Consider the following 16498-nt stretch of genomic DNA (forward strand, 5'->3'; position numbering starts at 1 on the left):
TTCCTCGGTCACACGCTCAAAAACACAGGTGAGGCCAATCATGGCCCAATTAACGTGTACATACTGGACAAATCCGAGCTATTATCTAATACTGTTAGTCTCAACTTGCAAAAATCATAAATTTTAAAGCGCATGCAAACATACTGACTGACGGGGCAAGATGGTAAGAGAGATATAAGGACACAAGGAAGGTTTGCGTGTTTTGGTACTACTTGGTAACTGCTTGGCAACAGCACAAGTTTTAGAGTTGGGAATGGCCTATAGCTCACCCTGGACAATGGACTTAAAAAGGAAAAGGAAGTCAGATTATGCCTGGGAGTAAATGATACCGCAAGAGAAATTTAGGTCATTAAAGAGTCACATAAAAAAGTCAGTGTATAATCTATGGATACAATACAGAAACATACCAGTGTCAATTATATTATTGGCATTCTGATGCCTGCCTGGAAACCTATAAAATAATATGTGGCACATTTACTAAATTTCCAAGGCTTTAAAATGGTAAATTGCACCTAACCAGCAGAATCCTCTAAAGAAGCTGTAAATAGCACAGGTTTTGACCGAAAATCCACTAAGACGGCAAAGCCAAGACCATTTCATTTCATGTTGTTTTTCCTGCAAATTCCCCCTCTGTTTTGCAAACCCTCAAGCCACCTTTTGAAATTCTTTCAGGCTCAGGAGAGAAACTTGGAGCCAAGAATAAGCTGGAGGGGAGAGAGAGAATGAGAGTATACCATATATTTTGTACATACTCAAAGGCAAACATACCCCAAGAATACTGCTGATAACAGTTGGACAATATCAAAAGACAAACTCTTGGCCTGCACAAACATCTGGATCAGAGCTAGAGGTCGTAACAATTATCGCTTCAGGAGATAATAATTATATATTAATGGGTTTATTTTGCTTGGAAACGGTATGAATAAAAAATTTAAAATGTAACCTGACAAGTATTAGTCCCAGCGGAAGCCTATACTAGTTGACTCCCTCAGACGCAAACAAAAAGAATGTTTCCTGGGAGAACCAAAATAATGGTTTATATGTTCAAATGTTTACTTTTGACCATAGTTTCTCAGATTTTAGTCGAGTTTTACTGAAACAAGTAGGTTCAGTGTCAATGTATGGCAAAAACACTTGATGTGACTGACTTTCCAAAGACCAATACTTTAATGCATGCCCCCACACTGTCTTTCAAAATTGTTCCTATGCCCCTGCCAGGAGCAATACATAGACAATGAGGAAGAGGGAATAAAATGACAATTTCCTTTAGATACCGAACACAATCAGCCATTGAGGCCATTGCCAGCAAGGTGAGAGGCCCACTAACCAGCTAGGAAAATTTTATGATAACGCAGAATAACAAATCATGCATGCAGGGCAGAATTAGGCCAATATCCAAATTAAGTTCTGGAAAGAGGTACAATTTAGCGACCCAAATCAAATCATTAAGTCACTGCCAAGAACTGGGCAGAGATAAAGCTGATGGCCGATGGTCATCAGCTTTAGCTTTTTCTCAACCCTCTACAGACTTTGGTACTTTAATGAAATTAAACAGATACTGTATACTCAAACAATGGAAAAGCACCCTTTACTTTTTGGGGAGACAATTTTGTATAAGGTTCACTACACTTCTTAACCTGTCATTGTGTTAATTTCCTTTAAGAGAACTTATAAGATGTAAGGTGTGATAAACAGATAAATGCCACACACATATCAGCTCATAATATCCCAAAGCATTTAAGCTGTTTGGATAAATCCACCACAGGGCAGTTTGAGGTTAGATTTCACCTGTGAAATGCCTACAGGATTTGGTTTGAGTTCTTGGCCCACTTTTCTATTTCTTCCTCTTCCTGTCTGAGACCCCATGACCTTCCTCACCATACCGTACAGCCAATGAAGTTCAAAGTCAACACAGTTGGTTTAAAATTGACATGGTCTATGTTCTTCTCTTTCTTAGAGTGGAAATTTTGAGGTTGAGAGAGGCATGGTTTCAACTTTACTCATCAACCTTTGACCTCACCAAGTTAAGTGTTGTCCTACTCTTTAACAGTGCTCCTAGGACACTTTACACTCTTCATCCTCTCCTACTATAATTTTCCTCCTTTCGTATTGCTTGTTCTGTGATACGGTTTCAAAAAACTTTTACTATTTCCTCTCAATCTGCCAATGTTCAACTTCTCTCCATCTTCTCAGTGTCTGTTTCCTGCCCTCCCATAAAACAAGCTCCCTGCTTTGTAGTTCTTCTCAGTTCCCACACAAATCTCGTCATCTACAATCCATTAATTCAAGAGAGGTCGTTCTATGAGCAATGTCCATTTTGTTACACTAGCCTGCCACAGTTTCTGAAATACTTCTTAAAGACCCTGTGAAATCGCTTGACAAGTGCAGATCCTGCGTTGACGTGTTTCTGATTGAAATGGGAAGTTTGGGAGGGAGTATATAGAAGGGGACATATAAAAGGGATTGTTTTATCTTTACCTTTTATTTTTAAATAGCAAAATAGGCTTTAGTTATGTCACTGCAATGAACCCTGGTTTGCTAGTTGGCTGGAGGTGGCATTAGGGCGAGAGACATTCTCATTCTCGAGAGCATACAATTGAACAAAATTTGTGAAGTGCAGGATGAGTCATCAACATTTGAAGTACATTTTCCTGGAAGAGAAAGCCTACCATTTTTTAAATGCAAACATCTGCTAAATGTTAATGTAATAATTTTAAGTACACTAGCATATAGATGGCTTCAATGATAAAAGACATGGACCGAAAGCCACAAAACTCCAATTCTGATTTCATGGGGTCTTTATGCACTTAAAGGGATAGTTCACCCAAAAATTTAAATTCTCTCATCATTTACTCACCCAGGTGGGTATGACTTACTTTATTCACCAGAACAAATTTGAAGAAAAATAGAAAAATATCTTAGATCAGTAGGTACTTAAAATGCAAGTGAATTGCAATTTCTCTTTTAAGCTACAAAAACCACAGACAGTCAACATAAACGTCATTGATATTACTCCAGCAGTTAAATAAATATCTTAAGCGAAATGATCACTAGGTGTGAAAAAGATCAATATTTAATTACTCCAAGTAAAATCCAACGCTTTGAGAGGGTGGAGTTCAAGCGGTAATCTTACATTCTCCACTCAGTTGAGAGATCCAGGATGAGCACACAAACACACCATGCAGCTGTGACGCATTTGACTCAGTTCTCGCGTGTATCAAATGCCAATTGAACGCGTGTACCACTTCTGAACAAAAGCATGATTTAGAGTTATAAACAGTACTTGAATATTTATCTTATTTGCACCAAAATGTATTGTGTTGCTTTAGAAGACATTAATTTAACAGCTGGTGTCGTATGGATGACTTTTATGCTGACTGTCTGAGGTTTTTGGAGCTTCAAAAGAGAAAATCGCCATCCACTTGCATTTGAAGGACCTACTGATCTATGATATTTTTATTCAAATGTGTTCCTGTGAAGAAAGTAAGTCATACACACCTGGGCTATTATGAGGGCGAGTAAATAATGAGAGAATTTTCATTTTTTGGGTGAACTATCGCTTTAATTTTTTTAAAGGAGTGGAGAAATTAGGCAACCCTAACGCATAAGTCACCCAACAAAACAACACATTTTAAAAAAGCCCATTTAACAAGGAACAAACATTACTGGGTTGATTACAATTTGTTTTTTAATTTCTTATAAAACTTTTGTTATTTACAAAGGTTGACAGTAAACTTTCAATTCTTTTTTTTACTTCTGACAACATACTTCTGTGACTATCTTGACCGATAACTGCTTTTACAAATCTACTTATTCAATCATTAGGCCACATTGTTGGTATGGCAATAAAGAGAGGATTGAGTCTATGTGATCTAACTGAATCAAAACTTCACTTCTGTTCTATATAAGCTGTTTAGTGTTCAGAGGTTCTGCTTTACTGCTATGAGAACGGTAATGATCACTGTTATCAGATCAGCAAAACAAACTCCTTTTTCAAAGAGGCGACGACTGCAGTGGACCTCTGCCTCCAACGTTATATCATGATGCGATCTACAGAGCTTCCCTTTTATGTAAAAAAAACTTTTAGGGGAATGAAGTCTTAGTTTTTAAAGTTTTTTAAAAAAGGAAGTGTGCACCATTACTTCTCACAGCAGCGTGCTGAGTGAGTTTAAATGTTAGTCACACTGTCAATCCAGCTCAAAAATTTAAATACATAATAATCTGACTCCAACTGTGGAAATATATCCACCTCTCATTGTTTCCGTGTTTGGGCATGTAAAGACATTTTTCTTTAAAAACCCTTGAGTCCCCCAGTTATACTGAGCATATCACCTCCTAGGGTTGACACTTCCTTCCTTTGCAACAGTTTCGCCACCTTTAATCTTCAGAGAGTCTAACAGGTTTTTTATCCTTGAACTAGCTGGCTCCAGTTTTCTCTTCCTGCGACTTTTCACCCCTGCTCCTGAAGTGACTGAAGGAAGGAGAAGGGCAGCGAACCCCCAAGGTGAGACCGATTCAGCTGATTGGCTAGAACTTCTGTCAAGAACATCCCTCTGTTGGAGAAGCCACGCGCTTTCTCGACAAAGTCCCACAAAACGTTCAAGCTGCGTTGCGTTAACATTCTTGCTAATGTTTAGAGTAGTTTCAAATGGGTTCTGGATGTGCAAAGCGGCAGTTTCCGGTTTGTTCTGCTCCTTTCCCTGGTGAAAAGGTTATAAACCAACATATTTATGCCTTCAGTTACTTAAATACACAAACACATTCAGTGCATCAAAACACAGTATTAATACAGCAATAAGTGTCTGCATTCCAGTTTGTGTTCTGGACAAGTAAAAAAGAAATGCATTTAGAAATTTCAATCAGACTTATAAATGAATCAAGCATGTTTTGTATATCCTATTTTGATTTAAACAGCACCTGCTGTTTATTTATTTATTTATTTTTTACCACATTGGTAAATATTCAATTCTTTTTTTAAGCATAAATGCCACAAAATTGTAAGATTTATCTTTAAAACAAGACTTAATATCTTATGTCATGCTGCTTTTCAAGTAATTTGTTCTTTTTTTAGGGACGCTTTAACATTTTTAACAGAAAATAAGACAAAGATTCTCAGTAAGAAATAGATTTTTGCAGTTTAAAAGATGATGGGAACTAATGTCTCTTAAAAAGGGTATAAAACAAAGAATGAACAGCAGTTTTTGACAACAAAACAAATGATATTGCAAAGAGAGTGTGCATATTATATCTTCTTGAAAATATTCCTGAATAATTACCAAAACATTTTGACTAGTGGAGTAAACAAACTTTTCAACAAAGGCAAAGTACGGACTTTGCATTTTTAATCAAGGAGCTAATAAAGCTTTTAGAGTTAGAGTTAGAAATTACTCCAAGATATTCCTTATATATATATATATTATATATACACACACACACATACATACACTTCAAGATATGCACATTCAAATTCAGATGAACCTTACAAAAAAAAAGATTAGCATGGAAAATAATTATTAAAGTTGCAATAGAATTTTACAAACAAAATTTATTTGACAAATATCTACAATTTTGGTAATTTAAATACTTATCTGACTGATTCACTGTTGTCAGAATGAACTAAAATGCTGCCTTCAAATGCCCAGACTATTTCTTTGAATTGACTTATCGCCCTCTGGTGGCCATTTGTGGAAGGCCCGCTAACACGTCAGCAATGTCCCCTGAGTGTGTGCACATGCGTGTGTCATCAGTGGATGACTCACCTTCCTTATATTGATCGATGCCTTGAAGGGAAAATTGCCATAAAACTCAAAGAACTCCTGCAACAGTTTTGCTGTGAATGAGGCAAAAAAATGAACTAAGCAGCAGTTTGATTAAATATATCTGTAAATATGAAACATATTACAAAAGCACAACAAAAATGTGTCATTTGTGCATGGGTATACCATTCCATTAAGTTCATATGAATTATGAAAAGGATCAATGCACTCCACTCACCTAATGTGTCTGTGTTATTCTGCAGTGCAATCTTGCTGAGGTCACTGACAATGGTGCAGTCATTCTCCTCAATGACACACTTATCTGATGGTCCTAGAGAGCACACACACACACAAAACATAAATATAATATTAGTGGCTTTACAGCAAGAGCCAGATACTGTATCACTGCCATGGATTGTCTCCTTGACCCTGCCAAGACACAATAATTGTGTGTAGATGGCTGACTCAAGGGACAGCCATACAGTGTGATAAACATGTCGATGTATTAACTTTGCTCATCAAAAAATTTATGCTTTTGAGTAAGCAGCCTAGAAAATGACTGTTTTAGGCAAGGAATGATTAACAGGTAGGAATGCCTACCTGTTAATTATTTCAACAATATCCTGAATGTTTTAAAATGTTAAGTAACTTTGAATTCCATTTAGAACAGGCTATTTGGGTTGTGCTATTGGTTTTGCACAACTAATTCAATTGTTTTCAATAAATATGCCTTTATTCGCTTACATAAATAAACCTATATTCGCTAAAGGTTAATGTGTGTCATGTTCAATATTAAATGTACAATGATGATAATATAATGTGAGCATGTCATGGATAAATGCCCCTTTTCAGTGGAATTAAGCATCAGGTATATAGAAAAGAATAAGTATTTTAAATGTGTAGCATAAATACAATTTCTTTTGACCGTTTTCTGACGGTTGATTTCTTTTTAGACTAGTCGACTCAAAAATGTTCATTTAAACATCAGTGAAATTTGTTGTTCTGCACATTCCTTCTACTTATGCAATTACCTAATCAGCCAATCGTGTGGCAGAAGTGTAATGAATAAAATCATGCAGATGTGGATCAGGAGCTTCAATTAATGTTCCAACCATAAGAATGGGGAAAAAAAATTGATCTCAGTGATTTTGACTGTGGCATGAATGTTGGAGCCAGACGGGCTGCTGATCTCCTGGGATTTTCACACATAACAGCTTTTAGAGTTTACTCAGAATGGTGCCAAAAGCAAAAAACATCCAGTGAGTGGCAGTTCTGTGGACAAAAATGCCTTGTTGATGATAGAGGTCAAAGGAGAATGGTAAGAATGGTTCGAGCTGACAGACACCGATAACATCTCAATACAATTGTAAAATTGTAGTGAGCAGAATTTCATCTCAGAATGCACAACACATCGAACCTTGAGACGGTTGGGCTACAACAGTAGAAGATCACGTTGGACAAAAGTATTGGCAGTGACATCAATTTTGTTTTTCACCAATTTGTCTGCTTCAGTTGTTGTAGTGTTGATTCACACTGTTTCTAGATTATTGTGCAGAGTGATCAGATGCATTTTAAATAATTGCAAAAAGCTTCATTGGCCAAAAACATTAACTTAAATCACAAAAACCCAAATTTCACAGTTTTTTGGCCCTGGCACAAAATTACCAGCTAACATAATTTCACTAATCATATCAGCAGCACCTGGGAAAGTGTGAACGAGTACTAGTCAAGTGAAATCGCTCTATCATTCTGATTGGATTATAAGAGCAGACTGATTACTATAAAAGGAGGGAAGAGGTGCTTCCAATCATTGTGTTCTTGTTAGCAATGATTACCTCTAAAGAAAGATGTGCAGCCATCATTGCTTTGCATCAAAATAAGCTCACATGCAAGGAAATTGCTGCAAAGAATATTGCACCTGAAAGAATATTGCACCATTTACCGGATCATCAAGAACTTCAAGGTGAGAGGTTCAACTGCAGTGAAGAAGGCTTCAAGACGTCCCAGAGTGTCCAGCAGGCGCCAGGACTGTCTCCTCCTGAGGAGTCAGCTACGGAATCGTGTCACCACCAGTGCAGAGCTTACACAATATTAGCAGCAGGTTGGTGTGAGTGCATCTGCACGCACAGTGAGGCGAAGACTTTTGGACAATGGACTGATGTCAGAAAGGGCAGCAAAGATGCCACTTCTCTCCAAGAAAATCATCAAGGACAGACTGAAATTCTGCAGGAAGTACAAGGATTGGACAGCAGAAGACTGGTGCAAATATATTTTCACTGATGATGCCCCCTTCTGACTGTTTTGGACATCTGGAAAATCGATAGTCCAGAGAAGAAAAGGTGAACGCAACCATGAGTCCTGTGCTGTGCCAACAGTGAAGCATCCTGAGACCGTCCATGTGTGGGGTTGCTTTTCATCCAAGGGAGTGGGCTCTCTCACATTTCTGCCCAAAAACACTGCCATGAATAAAGAATGGTATCAAAACATCATTACATTGAAATTTTTGATCCGTGGCCAGGCAACTCCCCGTATCTTAATCCATAGAGAACCTGTGGTCAATCCTCAAAAAGCGAGTGGACAAACAGAAGCCCACAAATTGTGATCAACTACGAGCACTAATAAGTCAAGAATGGATCACCATCAGTCAGGATTTGGCCCAGAAGCTGATATCCAGCATGCCAGAGTGGATTGCAGAGGTTATGAAGAACAAGGGTCAACACTGTAAATATTGACTCTTTGCATAAATGGAGGTTTTGCAAATAAACGCCTTTAAATCTTATGAAATGCTTATTTTTTTCCAGTATACATGTGATAAAATAATCTACAAATACTGAAGCAGCAAATTTTGCAAAACACAAAACTTTTGTCACTGCCAATACTTTTGGCCATGGCTGTATATGCCCATATACAGTAGACAGATAAACAGACAGACATGCACTAAAGAACCCAGTACTGGGAAGTAATGAATTGCATGTAATCTTGATAACATACTCAGATTACAAAAATCACGTATCATTTTTAAATTCTCAATCAAATTAGTTACTCTTTATGGATTACATGATTACATATTAATCATGCAAAGTCAGTAAATAGTTCAGAATTTTATTGATCTCTTTAGGTGTTCTGTTTCATTTTTTATTTTAAATATTCGAAACCAGCCTACACCTGATATACCCTCTGCAAGTCTTTGAGTTTTTTTCAAATGGGGGAGGGGGTAAATTGATTGCATTAGTGCTCTAAAGTTAGTTTTAGTTCACCATTTGCTTTTGTACTCCGCTTACAAAAGCAAGATAAACACACTTTTGTAATTACAAATATAACTGGTCTGATTTGTTTCCACACATGGATGCCGTTTGTAGTTTTAAGTGCCTTTTTAACTTCACTCAGAAACAGACAAAAAGCAAGTAAAACACAAAAAAAATAATATAAATTGTTATATTTTGACCCATTAACGTTCTTTAATGCATTTAAGCAACATAGTCAAAATGGAACAAACTTATATATCCTTCTCAAATGCATGTGGTATCAAATAAGCAAGTATTGGATCAGCAGATGTAATCCCAAAAGAAATCCAAAAGCAATACATTGATTACTTTAAACTTCAATTTTTGTCATGTATTTTGTAATCAGTAACAAATTACAATTCAAAAGTAATCTACCCAGCACGGAAAAAACATTTGATTGGTCGTATAATCTTTGAAGTCAATAATCTAAAATATGGGAAGCGTTTTTCACATTTTAAATATTAATATACTATTTATTATGCTATCTTTACTTTGCACAACTACATGACTAGCTGAATATTATTATATTAATTTAGCATTAATTTTACTAGTTGCCCGCAACCCTATCAGAATGCACCTTTCACCTTTTTTGGATTGTTGTGTCCCACCATCTGAGAACCTAGTCAAGAAAAATGCAGAGAAGTGTGAATACCTGCCAGCTCCTTCAGTTGGTCCAGTGTGGGCAGTATAGGAGGACTCCTCTGCTGCAGAAAAAACAATACCATGACCGTTAAAGAGAAGTTGGTGATCCATGGTCCCGGAATACTGCTAGTGATGCTATGAACTCGAGCCCAGCACCGCACACTGAACACCAGTTGCCGAACACGAGGATCCAGCTGCCCATAAAGAAACAGCAGCTCGGAACTCTTCATTGCCACCCTGCATTAAATGTAACATACACACATATACCTAAGTTTTACTAAACAGAATGAGTCATGGCTAATCAAAATTATGGTGGCACATCTAAAACTGTCAAAACAAAAACAAACGAAACACTTAATTTTGGCCACTTTTTATGTCTAAACATATTAAATAATTATCATGCGAGTCCAAACAAAATTTGTTCTAATAAATGCATTTTATGTTTCCTAGTCCATTTACATTGATTTTGCTCTTGGTCCATGTTTAAAAAGCAACTTCCACCATGAATAGAAAGAAAAGCCAAGCTCTGATTTTCTCATTAAGCACAAGTATACAAAGTACTCATCTGGGAATCTCCCTCTGTAACCCACAGACCTGCCCGTGAGGGGACCCCCAGCATTAGTACAATAAAAAGAGCTGAGCAGGTTTCTCTACACTGCAGGTGCGTCACATTCTAAAAGGAAACATCAAGCAAAATGACCTTTGTTTTGGGGAAGCGTAAATGGGAGTGAGATAATGAACAGAGTTCCCTTAATGATCACATCAAAACAGTTTAAAAGTCTTTCTTTAGGACTAGAGAGATTATCCATCACTTTTCTTCTCAGTTCAAGGCTCATCTCTACATGAGACTGCACTACAAATATTTGCACTCCCTGAGCATTACATGTGCCATCAGGAAAATTTCTATTATTCCACTAAATGCATTTTCTCTTGCCACACATTCTCCATCTTATGTTGAAACAGTCAGAAATACAGACCTTCATTTCAAAAGAGGGACAAAACTTGCATTAACACTAGAACTACCACGGCGATCATTTTGACTGTTTTTAAATTTTGTAATGTAATAACTTTGTTGAAATAAAACCCATATAACCATAGGACCATGACTTTTCTTAAATGGATGTTCTAACATTATTTTATTAATTTAAAAAAAAAAAAAAAAAAAAAAAGATTTTGAGTGTTTCTACCTTGAATGGCCATAACGGTCATTTTGACCGCACGCATTTCAGCGTTTGCAACGTAAAGGAACAAAGGGCGCTGTTCACCACGGATGATGATGAGAAGTGACAATGCAAAGCTCACAGTCTATCAGTGCAAAAGAAAGAAAGCACTGTCCACAAAGCTGTTGCCATCACAAGTGTCCAAAAGGCTAAACCAGAGACAGTCACATACTGCAACAGAACCAAGTTCGGAGTAGATGTGCTAGATCAAATGGCGAGGAAATACTATGTGAAAGCACCTACATGTAGATGGCCAGTGGCTGTGTTTTATAATATCCTTGACCTGGCTGCGATAAATGCTTCAATCATGTTCAAGAAATGCACAAATGAGAGAATGTTACGGAGGAACTTCATAATGCGACTGGCAAATGAACTTCGCTACGGCCATATGAGAGCAAAAGCACACAGATGATGGTGCGAGGACCCAGGTAGCAGCAGCTGCAGAAGGAGAGGGGAAGGCAGTGCCAAGTGTGGAGAAACTGCAAGAAAAACAAAACTAAGGACACTTGTGACAAATGTCAAAAGGTAGTGTGTGGGAGCTGCACATGGAAGGTAAAGAGTACCTGTGTTGACTGAGTAATCGATCCACAAACGTTAGTGAATGATGTGCAGTGTTTGCCACCAAAACAACCAGATGCCTTGTTCAAGTGAGCCCACTTTTAGGAGAATTCGTTCATAATGATTTTACAGCATAATATTTTCATTATAGTTTTACAGCATGATATTTTTGCTCACAGTAAAACAAATATTGCTTTCTAAATCAGTTCGTTTTCCAACAGGGTTAGGATCATATTCTTTATTAACCATTTTGGGTTAGGCCTATATGTGTTTCATACATGTCTAAGGTTTTTACTATGCATTGAAATACACATTGGTTATGTTTTTATAAGCTATTATATTGATTTTATTTTACATAGAAAATAATAGAATATAAATAATCAAATTTGTATCTGTAATCAGCTACAATAGCAGGTTCTGTGGTTGTCGATGAACTAATAAATTTTCACCTTCATTAGAATTTAAATTTCGTGTCCTCGTGTTTATTATTAATATAAAAGATGAATTTATCCATGGATTTTGATTCCAGTGGTGGCCACATAAGATTGTTTCCGATTCGTTTTGTCCAAACATTTCCAATAACTCCAGAGCGTTGTAAAGTCCAAAAGTCAACATTTTTTGAAAAAAAGATAATAATGTAATAATTTCCAAAATTCACAACATATTCTGCCTCAATCCATGTTTGTTGGCATTTAGACTTTCAAAACCATTTTCACTGTGGTGAAAAAACTTGCTGGACACAAAGCGAGGCATGCACCTTCCGGGGCAGTCTAGCAGCTAATATATATATTTCTATAGTCTAGCATTATTATATATTACAATAAAGATCGTATTATGTAGGACTATCTGCGTTCGCTTGGTGGTCCGTGCTCCATTTAATCCATATTATTCAAATTGAGGAATTTGTTCAAGGATTTTTACATTTTTTAGGGTGATGACGTCATAAAACATGACGACAGACATTAGAAGCTTCATTCTAAAACCTCAATAGAAGTTTCGAATGAAAATATGACATGAAACATTTTTTGGAACATTTTGTGTGCATTAACACCTGTCATTTAATGTGGTCAAGCATGATACAATCATAGAAAACACATGTTAATGCCAGGTGTAAAGGGGGCCTTTGACAACATGCCAACCGCTGGTTTAAATGGCAAGCCTTTAAATAAAAAATTACCTGTTGTTGGCAGTGAGGTCACACTGAAAGCCAGAGGGTTGGTGAGCAAAGCGGACAAGAGGACATCGAGCTTGCAGAATTTTCTGGACCCCTACACATCCAGGGCCAAACTTGTCCACACATTCCCCAATGACTGAGAGGATACTCTGGGTCACAACCCGCTCTGATGCCCCTCGCTTCACCTGGTACTCCAGAGACATTCCAGAGCCCTGTTTAAACTATTATTTCATAATCAAGGTGTCAAAAACAAACTTTTTTGCAAAAATTCTGTCCAAATTAAAAAAAGTAAAAAAAAAGAACAAATGGGATATCCAGTTTTATTTGCAATCAGTTAAGATGGTTTCAGGACAGATGTGCTACAGATCTACTGAAACTAAAGACAACAGCACTTACCATTCTCTGGCCTGATGCATAGCTGCCGTCAATGTCCAGAAACATATCGAGGTCACAGCCCAGTTTGCCAAAACTGTTGACAGTGGACCCAAAAGGCATAATGATGCTTTCTGGGAAATATGTAGCAGTTATGTCTCTGAGCAGAGAACAGACCAGAAACCGTAGACTGATGTTCTCTTCTGTGAGCTGGAAGGCCTCTGTCAGATGTTGCATTTGCTGATCTACCTGATGGAGAAATGTGAAGAGAAGATACTAATTATCCTCTGTCTGAAGCTACAACCAGCAAGCATAAAACAAAAAATTAGCCACACTACAAAAAACACAAAAAACCTGAAAACGTTACTCCATAACTACCACATGACTAATATTATTTTAAACGGTTAGATCATCCAAAATGTAATTGTCATTTACCCATCCTCACATTGTTATAAACCCTACCCAAACCGTACTACATGTAACTCACACTGTCCTGTTCAGAGAGCAGCTGGATGATTTCATTGATGGATGGTGGGGACTGCTCTTTGAAATTTGGCATGGGATGATTGCCCGACTGACTGCCTGGCCCAGTCCATTTCAATGAAAGCAGACGGGATTTGAAAGGCACTGCAGCTTCATGTTGGACAGCTGGTATGTTAGTGCTCTCCTTCAACGAGGCAATGCTCTCTCTGCTGGAGAATTCAACCACTGCATATGCTCCCTGTAGAAACCCAGAATGAGATGAAAGACAGTATGTCAAGAGCTGATCTGATATAATAATGCAGTTGTTAGTGCCATGGACTTGCAGTGGTCCTCTCATTATGACTTACATAGCTATTGTAGAAGAAATGCTTGTTGACTGCCCCATGTTTAGACAGGTAATCTAAAAATTTATTTTCGTTGATCTTTGCTGGGCAGCTGATTAAGACCGACCTCTCAGCTTGTTCTCTTTTCTCCTCCTGGATTGCTTGAAATGATTTACTCTCCTTTGCTTTCGTGATCAAAACGAAAGGAACAAATAGAAAGAGGTTTGAGTTGTTTTGTTTTGGTCATGCACATCGTCATTTTCATTAGCTGAAAACAGTTGGTTGGTATTTAACTTCGACAAAAGATATGGCAGGTGAAAGAATACGTTTGAGTAAGTTTTACAGCTGACAATCTCAATACACAGAAAGCACAAGCTTACATGCTATTCATCTAGTCAATAAATACAATTATACCGGCTTTCGCTGTCTTGTTTCCTATCTGGCCCTTAATTGCTGATGTAGTTGTAGCGAATCTGCTTTGCTTCTGAGATTCTACTCCAAAACTAAATCGTGCAAGCCCTCTTAAACCCCACATATGTAACCTACACACGCCAAAGGAGGCCGCCATTGTTGAAATGAGAAGGGCGCATGCGTAGACATTCACTCTACGGTGCCTGTGAAGAGATTTGGAAAGTATTGCGTTTCAGTTTAGGGGGAACTAAAAATAAGTGTCATCTGATTTCCCCATCTTTTAATCCAGTGTTTCCCAAACAGGGTACGCAAGCAGGTTCTATGGAGTACGAGAAAAGAGAATTTTGATATGTTCAACCTTACCAAATGTATGGATTAATCCAAGAAATATTAAGGATAAGGGATGGACAAAAATAAGATTTTCCAACTAAACACGATAATCATAGAAACAATCGATTAGAAATATAAATTTTAACCAAACATAAGCAAAACTTGTGTCTGTGTATACTAATTTTTCAGATAAATTAAGTCAGATTAAATAACATTTTTGAATTTGATGAAACCAGGCAGGCCTAATGTAGATACACACAAAGCACACTTTTTAGGTTACCTGACAAAACGTGTTTTTACAACGTGGAATACATGGACATTTTTTTTATTATTTTAAAAAAGCTAATAATACTAATAAAATTATAATAATAATATTACAATAATAATAAAATATAATGTTATTTAATTGGCGCCTTTCACAGTGCGCAAGAACGCCTTATAACGTAGAACTATTTAAAGGGGTCATGAAATGGAGAATCTAATTTTCCTTTATTTAGACATACAGTATATGACGTAACTGTACTATAAAAACATACTGTACATTTCAGAACTCAAAACTTCCTCCCCAGTCTAAATAGAGCATTTATAATTCCCATATTTCTGAAACGTCTTGTTCTAAAAACTGTGTTCGTGATGTCAAGAGATATTGCTCAGTTATATTTGCACCCCACAACATGCATCATCGCATCCTTGGCCCCGCCCACTGGCGTTCAGTTCGTATCGTAAACAGAGGGAGAGAGACCTTTAGAGCTCCTTTAGAGAGACAGGCCTAGTGTGACCAACTAACACCAGAGGGGACTCATGTGGACTATTTTGACGTTTTTCTTGCATATAACATGCATGAAACAGTTATCTTTGACCGTTGTCATATTTTTCGCGACACGTTTAAAAGACACAACTTGAGTATCAAGTTGAGTAGCTACAAGCTTGAGTACTTTGATAAATTCAGATGCAATGGGTTGGTTATACGTTAACTGTAAACGCTGAAATTATTTTTATTTTTTTTACGTTGGAGCTTGATCGTTCTCTTCTGACTGAGTTTCAAATATGGCTGTATTTGATGGGCTGCACATGTTAGCCAATCATAAACATTGAAGTTTAATGCTGATGCCAAAACGAGCATTTGAGAGACAGCGTGGAAAATGATCATTTATTACTAACTATTACAGGTTTGGTGCAACTACAAAAAACGTGATTGACATTTTCAGTGGACCTCAGGGAATAATAATAATATTTTATAAAAAGCATTTCTTGACACCTTTAAGTAAATTAAAACACGCACGCACGCACGCACGCACGCACACACACACACAAACAATAAAGCATGCAATAGAGCGTAATTATGTGAACTAAAATTCATATTTTGTAATATAGAGATAATTTGTTTCTGATATAAGAAAAATGGAGATTAAGCTATAACTTAATATCCAAAATTAATCTGCATTAAACCATAATCGAATTGAGGGATTTTTCTTTAACAATAATAGGTAGGCTAATGATAAAGGGATGCCAATACTGATTTATCAATAGCCTAAATAATAAACAATTTAAATGATAATGCTAAATGCAAAAAAAAAAAAAAAACTGGAAAACACTGCTGTAAACCAGCATCTTAAGCTTGAATGCAAAGTTTAAGCACTTTTAAAAATGGATCAAAATGTGGCAGTAGTGCTGTAGACTGTAGACAGATGTAGTTTATATAGACTAACGGTTTATTCTTCATGCTACCGCGATATTGTAACAAATACTTTCTCTTGCGCAAGAGAATCATGAAGATGAATATTATATTCCACAGAAGAGTTTGATAGGAGACTGTGGTAGAATAAAAAAAATCATACCGTGACCTCAGAGAGAAAATGCCTCTCACCTCTTCAGAGAGAAAAGAGAAAACGAAACCGCATGTGACGTAGGCGCCGCACGAATTCCTCTTATCTGTGAGCGTAGT

At 37.1% G+C, this 16498-nt stretch overlaps 1 protein-coding gene across 1 annotated transcript; it reads right to left on the minus strand.

Moving 5' to 3' along the window:
* Nucleotides 1–3420: 3420 nt before the first annotated feature.
* mtpap (mitochondrial poly(A) polymerase) lies at nucleotides 3421–14370 on the minus strand. The gene is made up of 9 exons (XM_052112301.1): nucleotides 14227–14370; nucleotides 13837–13997; nucleotides 13494–13727; nucleotides 13031–13255; nucleotides 12638–12855; nucleotides 9693–9919; nucleotides 5995–6087; nucleotides 5760–5830; nucleotides 3421–4700 (listed from the first exon to the last, which is right to left on the minus strand). The coding sequence occupies exons 1-9, from the start codon at nucleotides 14345–14347 to the stop codon at nucleotides 4329–4331; spliced, it is 1722 nt and encodes a 573-aa protein (XP_051968261.1). The 5' UTR covers nucleotides 14348–14370; the 3' UTR covers nucleotides 3421–4328.
* Between the last annotated feature and the right edge of the window lie 2128 nt (nucleotides 14371–16498).

The sequence above is a fragment of the Xyrauchen texanus genome, chromosome 40, assembly GCF_025860055.1.
Source record: "Xyrauchen texanus isolate HMW12.3.18 chromosome 40, RBS_HiC_50CHRs, whole genome shotgun sequence".
NCBI classification, from domain to species: domain Eukaryota; kingdom Metazoa; phylum Chordata; class Actinopteri; order Cypriniformes; family Catostomidae; genus Xyrauchen; species Xyrauchen texanus.

Excerpts from the sequence above, each read along its gene's own strand:
- mtpap (XM_052112301.1), bottom strand. The coding sequence starts at position 14,347 with ATGTGGGGTTTAAGAGGGCTTGCACGATTTAGTTTTGGAGTAGAATCT. Across the intron at positions 13,256-13,493 it reads TGCTCTCTGAACAGGACAGT|GTAGATCAGCAAATGCAACA; the intron begins GTGAGTTACATG and ends TTTCTCCATCAG. Across the intron at positions 9,920-12,637 it reads GACCTCACTGCCAACAACAG|GGTGGCAATGAAGAGTTCCG; the intron begins GTAATTTTTTAT and ends CATTTAATGCAG.